A 14,682-nucleotide genomic window follows, 5' to 3' on the forward strand; every position below is an offset into this window, starting at 1 on the left:
CCAGGGCATGCGTGTCCTGCGCGGAGAGGGGGTGTCCGCCAAAGGGGCACGGAGAGGAGAGACAGAGGAAAAGGGCAGAGAGGCGAGAGGACAGAGAGTCACCGAAATGCCGAGAAAAGGCGAGGTCCGAGGATTCTCTGGGCGTAGTGGGGAAGAACCTTCAGGAAGCACGTCGGACGCGGGTCATTGGTGGGGAGGATGAGAGTCGTGCTGCCCACCAAAGGAAATGGGGAGGGACAGGTCAGCAAGGAAGAGGCGTCGCTGCAATTACGAGCTACAGAGTCAGCTAAGTGGGGAAGAGCCCAGCAAGTGAGAACCCGGGTTTTAGAACATAAAGAAGGAGCGCGACCGCCGTCCAGGGACATCCCCAGTCTCTCTGGGTCCCCTCCGAGCGGCCCGGGATGCCGGCAGGGTCCAGGCCTTCTGGCCGGCTTAAAAACTCCGAGCTGCATTCCTGCGCAGCGTTTCCGGACAGGAGCGACTGGGACCCCTCAGCCTGTGCAGTGTCCCCCCTGCGCGCGTTTTCCAGGCGCACGTCGCAGCATCTGAAGCGAGTTGGGGACTCTGGGAACACCGCTGCGTTAGAAACCCTACAAAACCTGCTCATCAATTGGCGAGAGGGTGGGCCGACACCACGCTGAAAAGATACTTTTCATTTCGACTTAATTTTGGTACAATTTATAACGACGTATTTCTGTTTTCCAATAAGAGAGAGAAGAGAAAGAGAAGAGAAGAGAAGAGAAGAGAAGAGAAGAGAAGAGAAGAGAAGAGAAGAGAAGAGAAGAGAAGAGAAAAGAGAAGAGAAGAGGAGAAAAGAAAAGAAAAGAAAAAAGAAAAAAGAAGAGAAGAGAAGAGAGAAGTTGTACTATCACACTTCTCACTCTCCTGGCTTTTCTTTCTTGCTGACACGCCCTCCACAAATATACAGGAGGTCCAGGGACAGGAGGAACCTTCTTTAGGAACGCAATAGGAGTATGCTTTGATACACTGAAACTTCTTACGTATTAAATGTTCCCCTTGAAGAATCCATGTAAAATCTATATGTTAATCCCAAATGACAAAAAAAAAAAAAAAAAAATCACACATCCCCAAATATTCACCAAGGTCTTACAAAGTCCAGCGAAGCTCAGGGTAATAAGACAATGAGAAAAGGGTCGTGGGCGGAGTAGGTTTTATTGCAATGCCTGATAAAATTATTCTTTCTCGAATTAAACCTCATAAGAAGAGGTAGGTCGCGTCAAGGCAGGAGCTCCCGCCACCCGTCGGTGGCTGGGGACGTCGCTGGGGCCACTGTTGCAGGGACGAGGCCGCAGCGGCGGGCCACAGCGCCCCCTCGCCGCCCGCGAGCAGGACTTCGAGCCCGCGCCTATCCCGGCTCCCGGCGGCTGGAGAAGCCAGGTCGTGCCGCGTCTGCAGAGCGCCTGGGCCCGCGGCCGCCGCTTTCCGGGAGAACCCTGGAGTCCGGGCCGCATTTCTGGCGTTTCTCAGGGCTTAGCCTCGCGGGGAACCCGGCTCCGGGAAACATACACCTTCACACCACCTTGTGCTAGGTGCATCGGCCACTGTGGGGACAAGAAAACAAAAATGTGACCGTAGTAAACTTTTTAAAAAATGCACACACAGGGGAGGGAAGGGCCCACTGCCAATCTGGATGTGCACATGGCCCACGCAATTGCACTGTCGAAGCAGTTCCTCGGTTTGCCTCGTGTGCCAGCCTGTTCTCTACTGTTCCAGCTCGGACATAACTGGAAAGAAGCAAAAGCCAAAAGCCTGGCCCACCCCGGCGCCCCACAAGCCCGAATGCCCCTTTGCGCCGGTCAGCAACGTATCCAGGTCCCTGCTCCCCGAGAGCGGCTCTCGCCGCAGTGGCCCGACACGCGGTGCAAGGGAGCTCAGTCCACCCTGGCAGGCGGCCGCGCAAGGAGCCACTGCGTTTGGCCTCGACCCTTGCCTCGTGTCTTTTCGATTGATTTTTCAAAAAGAAGGCCAAGCCAACTTTAATCTAAGAAAAGGAAAAGTGATTTTACAAAATCAGGGAGCTTTAAATCGAAACGGAGTTATATATTCCAGTAACAATGCAGACCGTGAGTTTTAATGTCTCTGCGTAGGCATTTTAATTTGCTACAGTCACTACCAATAAAAACGGCATGTAGTGCGATTCGACTGTTTAATAGTGCAAGGTAGACGGTTTTTATTAGTAGCAGGCAGCAGTATGGAAAATTTAGATTTCAGTGGAGGAGTGTAATTGCTGGGGGGGAAATACACTCAGGAAGAGGCTGTCTTTAGAATCAGCAGCGCTGAGCAGAGAGGGAGCAGGCAGTGTTTCTGGATACGCACCCTGGGCGACGGGGAGACCCTCCAAAGCCACGTGCACTTGTCTGGTTAGATACTTAATTGATGTCAAAATCGAGTGTATTCCGAGCGAACTCCCTTGCTCCAAACGGGGGGATGTTTTTGTAATAATTCGCTGTTTTCTTTTCTGCCCCTGGCAGAGATCAGTAGGGGGAGAGGGAGGGCGAGGGGCTGAGCCCCAAATGCTAATGAAACCACAGCAGGAACTGGTCTTTAGAAATGGAAATTCTCGAGGCCATTCCTTCTTGGAGATAAAAAAAAATTAGACCTGATTTTTTTCACTTAAACCATTTAAATGGAAGAGAACCAAAAGGCTGCAATCTAATCTGTTGCTGCCTATGCTTGTCATCCAAGTGTGCACGACTCATTTACAGCTTCTTTCCAGCCAAATTCCCTCCAGAAAGACCAAAAATGTCATAGATCCTGTCATTGGCATGCTCCACAGGGCGGCTGGGGCCTCGCTCGCGCTCTCTTTCTTTTTCTCTTTTCTCTATACAATAATTGATTTAAAATATCGGCCCTGCACTGCATTCGGACGTCCCACTTGGGGTGGAAGCACTGTTGGAACGCCTCTGCTGCGTCCTCGCAGAGGCCCAAAGTGCGTGGGAAGTGGTGCGTGCGGGAGGGGAGCGGTGGTGGGGAGCGCTGTGCTGGGGGGGAGTGAAGATTGATGGATCGAGAGGGCAGGGCTGTGGTCCGCAGGAATAGTGGTTGGGGGGAGGAACGCAGGGCCGGAGGGTGAGGGCTGGTGAAGGACGTCGGGGTTGGTCGCTAGCAGGAGATGGCGGCTAGTGTAGCTGCCTGGACCGCACCTACCAGGAGTGACAAGCCTGCAGGCCAAGGAGCACAATTTGCACCTGGTTCCCTGGGATCGGGCACGATCAAACTCAGCCTGTGTTCTTGAATGTCCCTCGTGAGCTCAGGCTGATGGCTGGAGCCTTGCGATCCTGCGTTGCAGGCTCGCCAGCGACCCCGAGGATACTCGATAAACGAGGCCGTTAAGAGGGTTGCAGAGCCCACAGGGCTGGGGAAGGGGGCTGGGTGAGGGGGTGGAAGAGGTGTGGGGGAAGGAGAGTTGTAGGCCCGGGTCGCCACCTAAGGCGTTCTCCCCTTACAGGTTGCCCACCCGAGACAGCCTTCGAGGAAGAGGCACCTGTTGGGTGGGCGCCCCCACTCAGGCCGGCACACACCAGACTTCCTGTGGAGCGAGAGTTCCCCTTCGGTGATTGATTCCCGGCCTCCTCTTCCGTGGGACCCCGGTGTGGGAGGGGTGGAGGAGGAATGCGGATTGGGAGATTTTCTGGGTTCCATAGCTACGCATCTCTCCCTACGCCCCGCAAGGTACCCCCCGAGACGCGTGTTACCTGAGCTACCTGCGCTGACTGCTCCCCGAGCCACCGGTCCTGAGCTTCACGTCGGGCCGGAGGCGGTCTGTCTGTCCAGTGACAGTCATTCCCCTGAGTGTTTTACGGCACAAATCCAAAACAAGAACTCGAGTTTTAAAAGGCAAAACCCTTTGGGGGGTGAAGCACTGGCAACGCATTTTAAAACATTCACAACCTGGGAAAGTGCAAACGCCCGTGGACCCAGGTCTTTACCACGGACTTCGGGGCGGAAGGCTCACCTCAGGGCTCTCCTGGCAGTTCGCAGCGAAGGCGCCCCGGATCCGGGTCCCACGTGGAGACGCTGAGTGGCGCGGGGCAGGCGACCAGACGCGAGGCCACGCGGGGCGCCTCCCACAGTGAAGCGGAGTGGACCCAGGAAGGTGGAAGTAAGAGCCGCGCACGCCACCCCCAGGATGACTCAGGCTGCCTGTGCCTTCATACCCACCCCCCATCATCCCGCAAGCTATCGGCAGGGACACTGGGGTCCGGCGCGCAGTCACCTGGGCGGGCCTGTTCCGAGTGACGAGGGGGGCTCGGACTGTTCATCCACCAAGCCTACCAGCCCGGCCAGACTGCAGGAGGCCTCTTTCTAGTCCTTGCGTGAGGAGCCGGGAGGCGGGCCAGTGGCTGCATTGGGACAGGGTGGCGGGGGTGGGTGGGGGAGGTGAGAAGGTGGCTAGGGAGGGAGTGGGGGGCCCGGCTGGGAGTACAGACGAGTGGGAGGGGGTGCGAGCCGGGCCGCGCAGCTTGGCCCCTTCAGGTGGTGGGGCCGAGGGCCGCGGGGCTAGGGCTGCGCGAGAGGCGGCTGCGCCACAAAAGCCTGCGCGTCCCTCCCTCCTCTTTCCTCCCTGCTCCGGCCCCCCTGCCCCTCAGCTCTGCCTTCCCCTCTCCTCCCCTCCCGGCTCCGGGCTCCTCCCCCAGCTGCGGCTGGGCAGCTGGATCGGGAGGAGCAGGCGGAGCCAGGGAGAGGGCGGGCACCCGAATATGCAGATGAGCGCGTGACGGACAGCTCTGCGTTCCAATGTCCCTCGGAAACTCGAGCGCTCCTTCCTCAACTCCTCACTCCCGACTCCAGACTCCCCCAAAACCGACCGCCGGCCTGGCGCGCGGCTGCGCCCACTGGCTCCACGCTGCCGCCGCCACTGCAGCCACTGCCGCCGTCCCACCGCTCCCCCGGCCCGCGGGCCGCCCGGGCTAGTGCGCGGGTCGGCCTGCCTCGGCCCGCAGCCTCTGCGCCCGCCACCGCCCCGCGCCCCGGCCGGGCGTGGATGGAGGGCGCCGCGAGCCCTGCCCGCTGCTCGGCGTGACGCGGGCCCCGCGCCCACCATGTCCTACCCGCAGGGCTACCTGTACCAGGCGCCCGGCTCGCTGGCGCTTTACTCGTGCCCGGCATACGGCGCTTCGGCACTGGCAGCGCCGCGCAGCGAGGAGCTGGCGCGCTCGGCGTCGGGCTCCGCATTCAGCCCTTACCCGGGCTCGGCGGCCTTCACGGCGCAGGCAGCCACTGGCTTCGGCAGCCCGCTGCAGTACTCGGCGGACGCTGCCGCCGCCGCCGCCGGCTTCCCGTCCTACATGGTAACCGCGCGGGCGGGAAGGGACGCGGGACTCCTGGGCGTGGGCATCCTGGTCGGGATGCAAGCGGAGAGGCCCCGGGGATCCGCCAGCGGGAATCGTGCTGTGGGTGGTGGCTCCCGTGTCTCCGACTCAGGCAACCGCGCCGCTGGTGGGACCAGAGGCCGGGGTGAGAGGCAGCGCGGCCGGCCGGCGACGTTCTGGAGCCCGGGCCGGGACGCGCGCCGCTTCCCTTAGGCTCCCGGGGTAAATTTTTCCGAAGAGCCTGGAAAGTACGACTACGCTGGTATCAGGTTCTGTTGGGGATTGTCCTTAGTTCAGGTACGAAGGCTTGGCGAGGGGTCTCGAGCGGGCTCGGGGCTCGCTTCTGTCTGCTCGCGGTGCGAGGGTCGGCGCCACTGGGACCTCCGAGGAGTCTGTGGGCGCTTTGCAGTTACTTGCGGGGATTGGGAGGGGTCACGGGTTTGGGGGAGGGAGCGAAGCATAAGCTAGGGCTCTGGGGCCTGGCCCAGCCCGCCTGGTCTAGTTCGTAATCAGTACCGCAGGCTGTACTTTCGAAAAATGTGTCGGTGGACCTGTGGCCCGTCAAGTGCCCTCTCGGTCCCCTGGGCACCTAAAGCAGCTCCTGCTCCCCGGTCCCGGGTCGACCCACGCGCCTTGGTTCTGCTGCTGGGTGCCGCGGCCGTGTCGGTGGAGCGCCTTTCGGGCGATTGAGGCCGCTAAGGGGTTGTCGGCACTGCCCGCCCTCGGTGGAATTTCAGGGCAGCGACTGAGTGGCTGGGGCCTTGGTGAAGGCTGCAAATGCCTCGAATTTAAACGTTAAAGGCTGAATTAAAATGCTAATTACCGCGTATTTGAAGAATTCGAAACGGTGACTGGCTTCTAAGTTGCAAATTGGATTTGCGGAGCTTTGGACCCGTGAATAGCGGAGCGGGGGCTCGGGGTGGTTTTTTAACCATGTAAGGGCGGGGTAGGGGGGAGTGTGCGGGGGGGGGGGGAGGGGAGGCCGCAGCGCTTGAGAATCCAGAGAAATTTAGATATCAAGAAACTACCTTCGGGTCTCTGCGTGCCTGCATGTTTGCGAGCGTCTGTCCTCGCGGCCTAAGGATTTTGCAGAAAATATGCCATTTAAGAAAAGAGAAATAGTTCAAAATTTTGCGAATAAAGCTGTAGCTCTGTGTGTGTGTGTGTGTGTGTGAGAGAGAGAGAGAGAGAGAGAGAGAGAGAGAGAGAGATCAACAGCTGGCCTTAATAACCCGCTGAGTCCCCCCCCCCCCCCGCTCTGATCCTGCGGGAAGCGGGGCTCCACCGCGGGAGACGCCGTGGGAAAGGCGGCCGCGGACTGTCCAAGGGGTTGCCCTCGGGCGGTTGCTTGCCAGGTACCCGCGTACCCCAATCACCAGGCTCTTGTCGGTTCTAGGGCACGCCCTACGACGCGCACACTACTGGGATGACCGGTGCCATCAGCTACCATCCCTACGGCAGCGCGGCCTACCCCTACCAGCTCAACGACCCCGCGTACCGCAAGAACGCCACGCGGGATGCCACGGCAACGCTCAAGGCCTGGCTCAACGAGCACCGCAAGAACCCCTACCCCACCAAGGGGGAGAAGATCATGCTGGCCATCATCACCAAGATGACCCTCACGCAGGTCTCCACCTGGTTCGCCAACGCGCGCCGGCGCCTCAAGAAGGAGAACAAGATGACGTGGGCCCCGAGGAACAAAAGCGAGGACGAGGATGAGGAGGAGGGCGACGCGACCAGAAGCAAGGAGAGTCCGGATAAGGCTCAGGAGGGCACCGAGACATCCGCGGAGGACGAAGGTGAGCGGTGAGCAAGGCCTCGGCTGGCTCTAGGTCTGGGGGAGTTTTCTTCCTAGGCGGGGTGCAGACCCGAGGGAGGGGAGGACGCTCCCGGCCCCACAGCCCAGGTTCCAGCCTGGACAGCCTCTGCTGTCATGGCAGGAGTGGGCCTAGAGACTCCTCGGGGTGCTTCCTGGGAAGGCCGTGCTCCCTCTAGGCTGTGGCAGGTTCTGGGTGGAGGTGAGGGATGTATTGGGGAAAGGCCTGGTTTACCTGGACTTGGGGCAGAGGGGCCCTGGGTGCCTGCGCTGTTCCACGTGCCACAGACGGTGCCCGCGCCCCTGCAGGGATCAGCCTGCATGTCGACTCGCTCACTGATCACTCGTGCTCGGCCGAGTCGGACGGGGAGAAGCTGCCGTGCCGTGCCGGGGACCCCTTGTGCGAATCGGGCTCGGAGTGCAAGGATAAGTACGACGATCTGGAGGATGACGAAGACGAGGAGGAGGAGGGCGAGCGGGACCTGGCGCCATCCAAGGCCGTGACCTCGTCGCCGCTCACTGGCGTGGAGGCGCCGTTGCTGAGCCCCCAGCCCGATGCTGCGCCCCGTGGTGGCGGTAGTGGTGGCGGCGGTGGCGGCGGCAAGACGCCCCTGGGCAGCCGGACGTCCCCGGGCGCGCCTCAGCCCGCCAGCAAACCCAAGCTGTGGTCTCTGGCCGAGATCGCCACGTCGGACCTCAAGCAACCTAGCTTGGGCCCGGGCTGCTTGCCGCCGGGGCTGCCAGCAGCCGCAGCTCCCTCCTCCAATGGGGCTCCGCCGGGCGGCTCGCCCTATCCTGCGTCCCCGCTCCTCGGCCGCCACCTCTACTACACGTCTCCCTTCTATGGCAACTACACAAACTACGGGAACTTGAACGCTGCGCTGCAGGGCCAGGGGCTCCTGCGATACAACGCGGCGGCGTCAGGCCCGGCAGAGGCGCTGCACTCGGCGCCCAAGGCGGGCAGCGACGCGGGCAAGGCAGGCACGCATCCACTCGAGCCCCACTACAGGCCCCCGGGCAGCGGCTACGAGCCCAAGAAAGGTAGGCTGCTGCGGCTGCGGGTCCTCTGGGAGGGACAGGCAGAGGGCCGGTTAGTCAGCACTCCCAAGAACCCCAGGGAAGGGGCCTGGAGTCCTGACCCATGGATATGCGGGAGAAATGTTTGTCACTTAAAGGAGAAACGAGGAAAGAGTGCGTGCACCACGCTTTGACTAAAAATTAGGAGAAGTGGTGGGAACGATGACTCCAAAAAGAGAGGTGGGATGGGCGAGGAGACCCTGGCCTGGCGAGGAGACCCACCTCATTTATTTATTTATAATGATCGCCATCGTCATCGTGGCAGTTTTAGTTTGGCAAAGACAAACTGCCACAAAATGCAAATTACAGTTTGTCCCCACACTGACTGAGCTTCAGCTTCCTGTGTTTTGTTGTTAATAGAGTCTCTCGTTCTGCCTTTGGCTGGAAGGAAACAAAACGTTCCAGTTATTCCCAGAGGCTTTAGTTCTTCAAAATAGAAAACCAGGGCCCTTTTCCTTTCTCTCCCTTTCCCTATAATGTCTCTGTTAATCATAATGTGGGCTTGAGCTGGTAAGACCTGTACAAGGAGCTCAAGGGGTAAGAAAATGAGAGCTAAGAAATGTGACCAAAATCTGTTTCAGGACAGCCGGGTGGACAGTTGGGTTCCTCTAACTGTTTGCCCGACGCAGGGAGCGTTCCTGGGTGTGCGGGCTGGTTGGCTGTGCTGCTGTCTGGGAGACAGATGGCAGTGGGGTTGGTTCTGACTAACTGCCCCCTCCCCTGACAGATGCCAGTGAGGGCTGCACCATGGTTGGTGGGGGCGTCCAGCCCTACCTATAGAAGGGCCGAACACAGCAATGCAAGTAAGTGGGCACCTTGGTGTTTCCGCCCACCCTGGGGGATCCTTCCTGCACCGATTGCTCTGTAAACTTGCTTAGTGTCTTATTTCTTGCTTCTTGTCCTGGGATCTGAGGACAGCATCACAATCTTCTTGGTCATCTTCCTTTAAGTGGGAGAGGATTTGATCTCTTTTATAGAGTTTTTATTTTTTTTTATTTTTGCTCAAGTTCTGCTTTGAAGAATGACTTCTTTAACTGGAATGGAATGAATGTGTGTGTGTGTGTGTGTGTGTGTGTGTGTGTACTGTTTTCTCAACCTGGGATTTTAGAATTTATGTGCAATATGGAGTGTCTTTACTCCGCTAAACACAGAATAGACACTTGCTTTGATGCGTTAGTGTTTCTGAAACTTGGTATCAGAAGCCTTTCTAGATGGCACTTGCAGAGTAAGACTGATAAACAAGAAGCACTCATCTTTTAGCAGGCCCACCCCCCTGTGACTGGATGGACTAGATAGGACCCTGTAGATCATCTGGCTCACAGTAATATATTTTTTAAAAAGCTATTTTACAAATAGACAAAGTCACTTCTTATGCATCTTGAAGGTGGGAAAGAGACTGAGCCCTTTCAGATGAATCCTTTTTATAATGTGATGATGTTGGTGTGGAACTGAAGGATTTGGGATGATTTGGTTTTTTCCTTGGTCCACAGGTAGGTGTCACAATTGCTTTGGAAAAAAAAAAAGTCAGCAGGCCATTCTCTCCTCCCAAGTTAATAAATACACAGATATAAAAAGCCGCTCTCTCACCGGGACCGCATCTTGTGCCACTGTAAAAGAAGGAGCCACAGAGCACTGTCAACTCAGACTAACGGAACAGACTTTTGTTGGATGTACGTGAATTTGTTGGCATAGTATAGCTTCCCCAATGTATGTGTGACTTTTGAAAACAATCTTTTTTCTCAGGATATCTTGAATTGATCACTTCATTGCCACGGTATATATGCTATAGGTGTGATAGGATTTACTGTAAAATTTATTTGTAAAAGATGTACACAGTAGAAATAAAACGTGATTGAAGAACTTGAGTACTTAAAAAGTGGAAACAAATTTGATATTTATTTTTATAATGATATAAAGCTTCTAGTAATTTATGCAAGTTGTATTGCAATGGAATCTAAACTTTTTGTAAATAAATTCTGCCTGGTTTTTATTTGAACATTGCTGGTTATACAATCTTTGTTGGTTGTTTAACAATAATTCTTTACTAATTTATATCTTAAATTGTAAATAAAAACAGACTAGACTACAGCAATATGGTGTTTGGGGCTCCTTTTTCTTAAAACAGTGGTTTGGGTAGAGAGCCCCAGTGAGAGCAGTCTCTCCCCCAGGTGCTCTGACTTCAAACGGGACGTTTAATGATAATGTGTAAAGTAATCTCCCCCTCCTGCTCATTAAAAAAAGGGAAAGATAGAAAAAAAAATAAGCAATAAGGGAGATACTATGATTTTAGATTATATACACATGCACTACAAGAAAATTAAAATTCTGTGCCCTATGTATGCAAAATACTTATTAGTGTAATTTATTTTAAAACTTAATAAAATAAAATGACCTGACACCCCTATGCTTTAGGATCCATTTAACACTTATTTCTGATCTTCGCTTATTGAACCTTCTCAGCAAAATAAACTGGAAAACTGTGGTAAGATGGATAATAGAGTTACACCCCCACCATAAATTACTGATGGAAATAATTGTTTATGTTAAAGCTGGAATTATCCAAATTGGCATAGATTATTCAGATTTATTGAGTGACTTCTTAACTCTCCTTTTCATATAACTCACATTAAACACAAGGCAAAAACTGGGAGGAGAGATTTATTTTCCTCTCAGTGGCTCTCACCCTTACCCTGGGGGGAAAGAAAAGCTTAAACACCCTTAGACTATTGCCTCGTTATTGTGTTACTCACTATCTAATTATAGGACAAGTCTAGAATTTGTAGTCAAGTAACATATTTCCTTTGATTAGTATCATAAAAGCAGGAAACCTGTCACTTTAATTTTCAGCAAAATTATATGGATATCCATATAATATAATTTCAGAAAAGAAATGAACAATCATTTATTTCCTCTGCAAAGATAAATTGAGTGAATATAACTTACGGTTATAAAACAAGAATAATAGCTCCTCAGATTGCCCTTTAATCAATCATACACTTATTTTTCAAGAGGTTCATCTATTTTATTCCATGATTAATAATGCTGCAGCATGAGCACATTATTGCATCCCAGCGGGGGACGTCCCGGTTGCTTTTAGCTGCTTTGGAATGGTCAGTTGGGGTTCATTATGGGCTGATATTGAACAATTTATAAAATCTTGTCTAAACATCTGCCAGCTCAGATAGGCCCATGTGTCTGAGGATGGGAAATTGCTGGACCAGTTGATATTGACAAACGGATCTCTCTCCAGTGGCTTTTTGTGCCGTAGAAATTAGTGGCCTCTTGCTGGGGTCTTGTTAGAAAGGGTATTTGAAAGTAATCTTAGGTACTTGAGGCAAAGCCATGGGGCTGTGAACTGGACACAGGGTGGGGTGCTGGGGAGCAGGGGTTGTGGTGAAAAGGAGCAGATTCAGTTTTTAGTTTTCCGTGACTTCTTAGGTGTTTTGTTGGTTTCAGATATATAATCATTTGGAGGTCGGACTTCAAGTGAATCTTGGGGGTAGAGAACTATTTTTCTCTCCTTCCTGCCTTCTTCAGTAACAGACACGGAGAGGTTTGGAGCTGAGCGCTGTCTCATGGGAGCCTGGACACTGGCAGCCAGTCGGGAGGAAGACAAATGCCAGTCTGCCAGTGAAAGGGAGCTGGGAGCTTCTTGGCTCCTTTTTGTTTTACACATGAAACCTCATAGAATTGCTGTGAAGATAATGATTTTTCCACCTGCAGATAGCATTTCAGATTACAATGTGAAGCTGATCGTTGGCTTTTATTAACATAAGCCATATTTCCTAAATCAGCAGGGGATGTGACGCACATGGCAGCAGTATCGGTTATATGTAATATTTTGAGTATTTTGAAGACTTCAGTGAAAAGGATGAAAGTGAACAATATTTAACAAATTAAACCCTGAAAGACCAGACACCCCAATTAAGATACTGCACTGAAGACACTCCATCCCTTAAAGTGTAAAGCATGTGAGTAGAAAATCCAAGCAAAAATTGATCTCCGTGCATATGTTCAGAAATTGAAGCCTGGATAAAAGCTGCCTCCCTTTGGAACGGAAGATTGTGTTACCTGGACATGTGATACATCCCCCCACACAGGCACGCACCCCAGACAGACCCGGGTCTCAGGGACAACCTGCACCTTTCAGTTGGTGAAAACTCAAAGCAGCTCAGGAGATTAGCCCAGGCTAACGAATCTTCTTTGATGTTTATATGCCCAACAAATTATCAAAGATTTCCATAACTTACACACCCTACCTCCTGACCTGGATTTATTTCTGGAGAACTTGATTTTTAAATGTATGCTAGGAACATAAAACCTGCAGGTGTTTAGAGGGATCTTTTTTAAAGAAATGCAGAATGATTTATGAGCTCTTCATCATGCAGATCGTTAGTTAAGATGAAGGGGGGAGGTATCTTTCATTGGGGGAGGAATTAATGGAGTCTGATTTTATTTTTGCTTTAAAATCTAGTAAATTAAAAGTAAAGTCGCCGGCCACAATAGCCATGTGCAGTTGTTCCCGGAGGGGGCACATGGGGTACCCCGGAGCCACTCGAGCGGCTGGGTGCTGGCCTGGGCGCGCTCCTGGCTCCGCGGCCCCTCAGCCCTCCCCGCCCGCGGTTCATTAGAGCTGATTTATCGGAATTCGCGCTTTAATCTCAGGTGGGCCCTGAGGCCCGGGGCTGCCGAGAGCACCGGGAGCGCTTGCCCGGCGGCCGGGCCTCCAGTGCCCGTCAAATGTCAACATTTGTTCCCAATAAAAGAGTTATTGTTTCTGCAAAGCTGCTCAGCCACTGCCTTTGAAACTTGAAAAGAACTTCATCCACCTTTGTCTGCTGTGAGGCAGGAGGGGCAGAGCGGAGGGCGAGGACGTGGGCTGCGGCTGCGCTGCCTGCGGTCCTGGGGGCGCCTGCCTGCACCCCCTCGCGGGCCGCGGGAGCTCGTTCCGGAGGTGAGAGGGGCCGGGTCTGCGCCCGGCTGCGCGCTACACTCGATCATCTCGTGTCTGCAGGCTCCGCGCCGTGCAGACCAACGCAGAGAAACGCTGGACTGCAGTAGCCGCGCGCGAAACCCGCGTGCGTTTTAGGGTCATTTAAAATCGCCTTAAATTGTTTATTAAAGAGGCTAAGAGTGACGTGCACCTTTCGTTTTTTAACGTTATGTTTAAATGTGCTCTAAACTTCCACTGCTAGAGTTGAAGTAAGCAGAAAAAAAGTTTGAAAAAATCATTCAAAATCAATTTCTTTTTTAGAGTCAACTCTTTTCAAATTTAAATACGTGGAATTTTTAGAAAGCTTCTTCCAAAAGGAAGACATTATTTAGGAATACAATATGCAATGATTATTCACCACACAGTTTTTCTTTAGTTATCCAGGCCATTGAACTCCCAAGGAAATCATTCATTTTAACTCCAAATTAAGGATATAAGTAGATCTTTTTTACATATGTTTTAACTACTTTTACAAACCCCCCAACATTTTAAACATTTAAAAAATCTGTCAGCCCAAGAGTCAGCCCGAGAGGCACCAATACACATCTGTGATAGGTGGATATTGTGATTAACATCATTTGGATTTCTACAGATCGCAAAGGGGAGATGTCCCTTTGATGTATTTTCAAACCTTTATGTAAGTGACAAATCCCTACTGCTATTTTCAAGACTTATTATAAGGGGAAGTAATCTATGACAATATAATTCTCCAGTTGCTGAAAATTCCTTTCTATTGGCCGTAATGAAAGCACGGGCCAGCCCACCCCTTTGGTTTGGCTCAAACTCTAGGTAACTGGTATCCGAAGGTGCACACTTGGGCTTCAGCCATTGGTGGGAGAGAGAGAAGAAACTTCTGGCTCCAGCTTTACTGTGGGTGCAAACCCCCCACTTCCGTGCTTCACCTGCATCTCCCCTGGAACACTTCTAACCCCACCCCCTCTTACACAGAACAGGCTTGTGTTCCCCCTCCAGAGGACGGGGCGGTCTCCCACTTTCCAAGAAAGAGACCGAAGGGGCTATGAAGGAAGACACACTGGTAATATAATAAAAATGGAGTGAGTTATGAAATCTCTGTCACCTGTTCCTTGTAATCCCAGGTACAAAGAAAGAGGAAGAATGTTTTTGTTTGTTTAACTCTGGCCCCAAGATATGAAGGATAAGTCCTTTTTAGGGTGTCTTAAAGTACTTTGTTCTATGGCAAACTGAAGGCAAATTAAACCTAATGCTCTTAAAAAATCGACTGTGAGGTTTGGGGCTGCCACCCAATGGGAACAGAGACCATCTCCTTGGGAAATGCCCACAGGGAAGACACAAAACAACGCCACACCAGCACGTGCGTCTTTGTGAGGAGATAAATTGTCAATTTATCGCGGGTAAGTCCTGATCAATTATTAATTCTTAGTGTCAACAACAGGGTTATAATTACCTTTGGTTATTTTAATATTTATTTTTCATTTCTCTGA

At 52.8% G+C, this 14,682-nt stretch overlaps 1 protein-coding gene across 1 annotated transcript; it reads left to right on the top strand.

Annotated features, from left to right (window-relative positions):
- Window positions 1–4,867: 4,867 nt before the first annotated feature.
- On the top strand, window positions 4,868–10,318 carry IRX2 (iroquois homeobox 2). Its single transcript, XM_028524259.2, has 5 exons — window positions 4,868–5,312; window positions 6,730–7,132; window positions 7,459–8,190; window positions 8,954–9,029; window positions 9,717–10,318. The coding sequence occupies exons 1-4, from the start codon at window positions 5,064–5,066 to the stop codon at window positions 9,004–9,006; spliced, it is 1,437 nt and encodes a 478-aa protein (XP_028380060.1). The 5' UTR covers window positions 4,868–5,063; the 3' UTR covers window positions 9,007–9,029; window positions 9,717–10,318.
- Window positions 10,319–14,682: the final 4,364 nt, after the last annotated feature.

This window comes from Phyllostomus discolor, chromosome 3, assembly GCF_004126475.2.
Source record: "Phyllostomus discolor isolate MPI-MPIP mPhyDis1 chromosome 3, mPhyDis1.pri.v3, whole genome shotgun sequence".
NCBI classification, from domain to species: Eukaryota; Metazoa; Chordata; class Mammalia; order Chiroptera; family Phyllostomidae; genus Phyllostomus; species Phyllostomus discolor.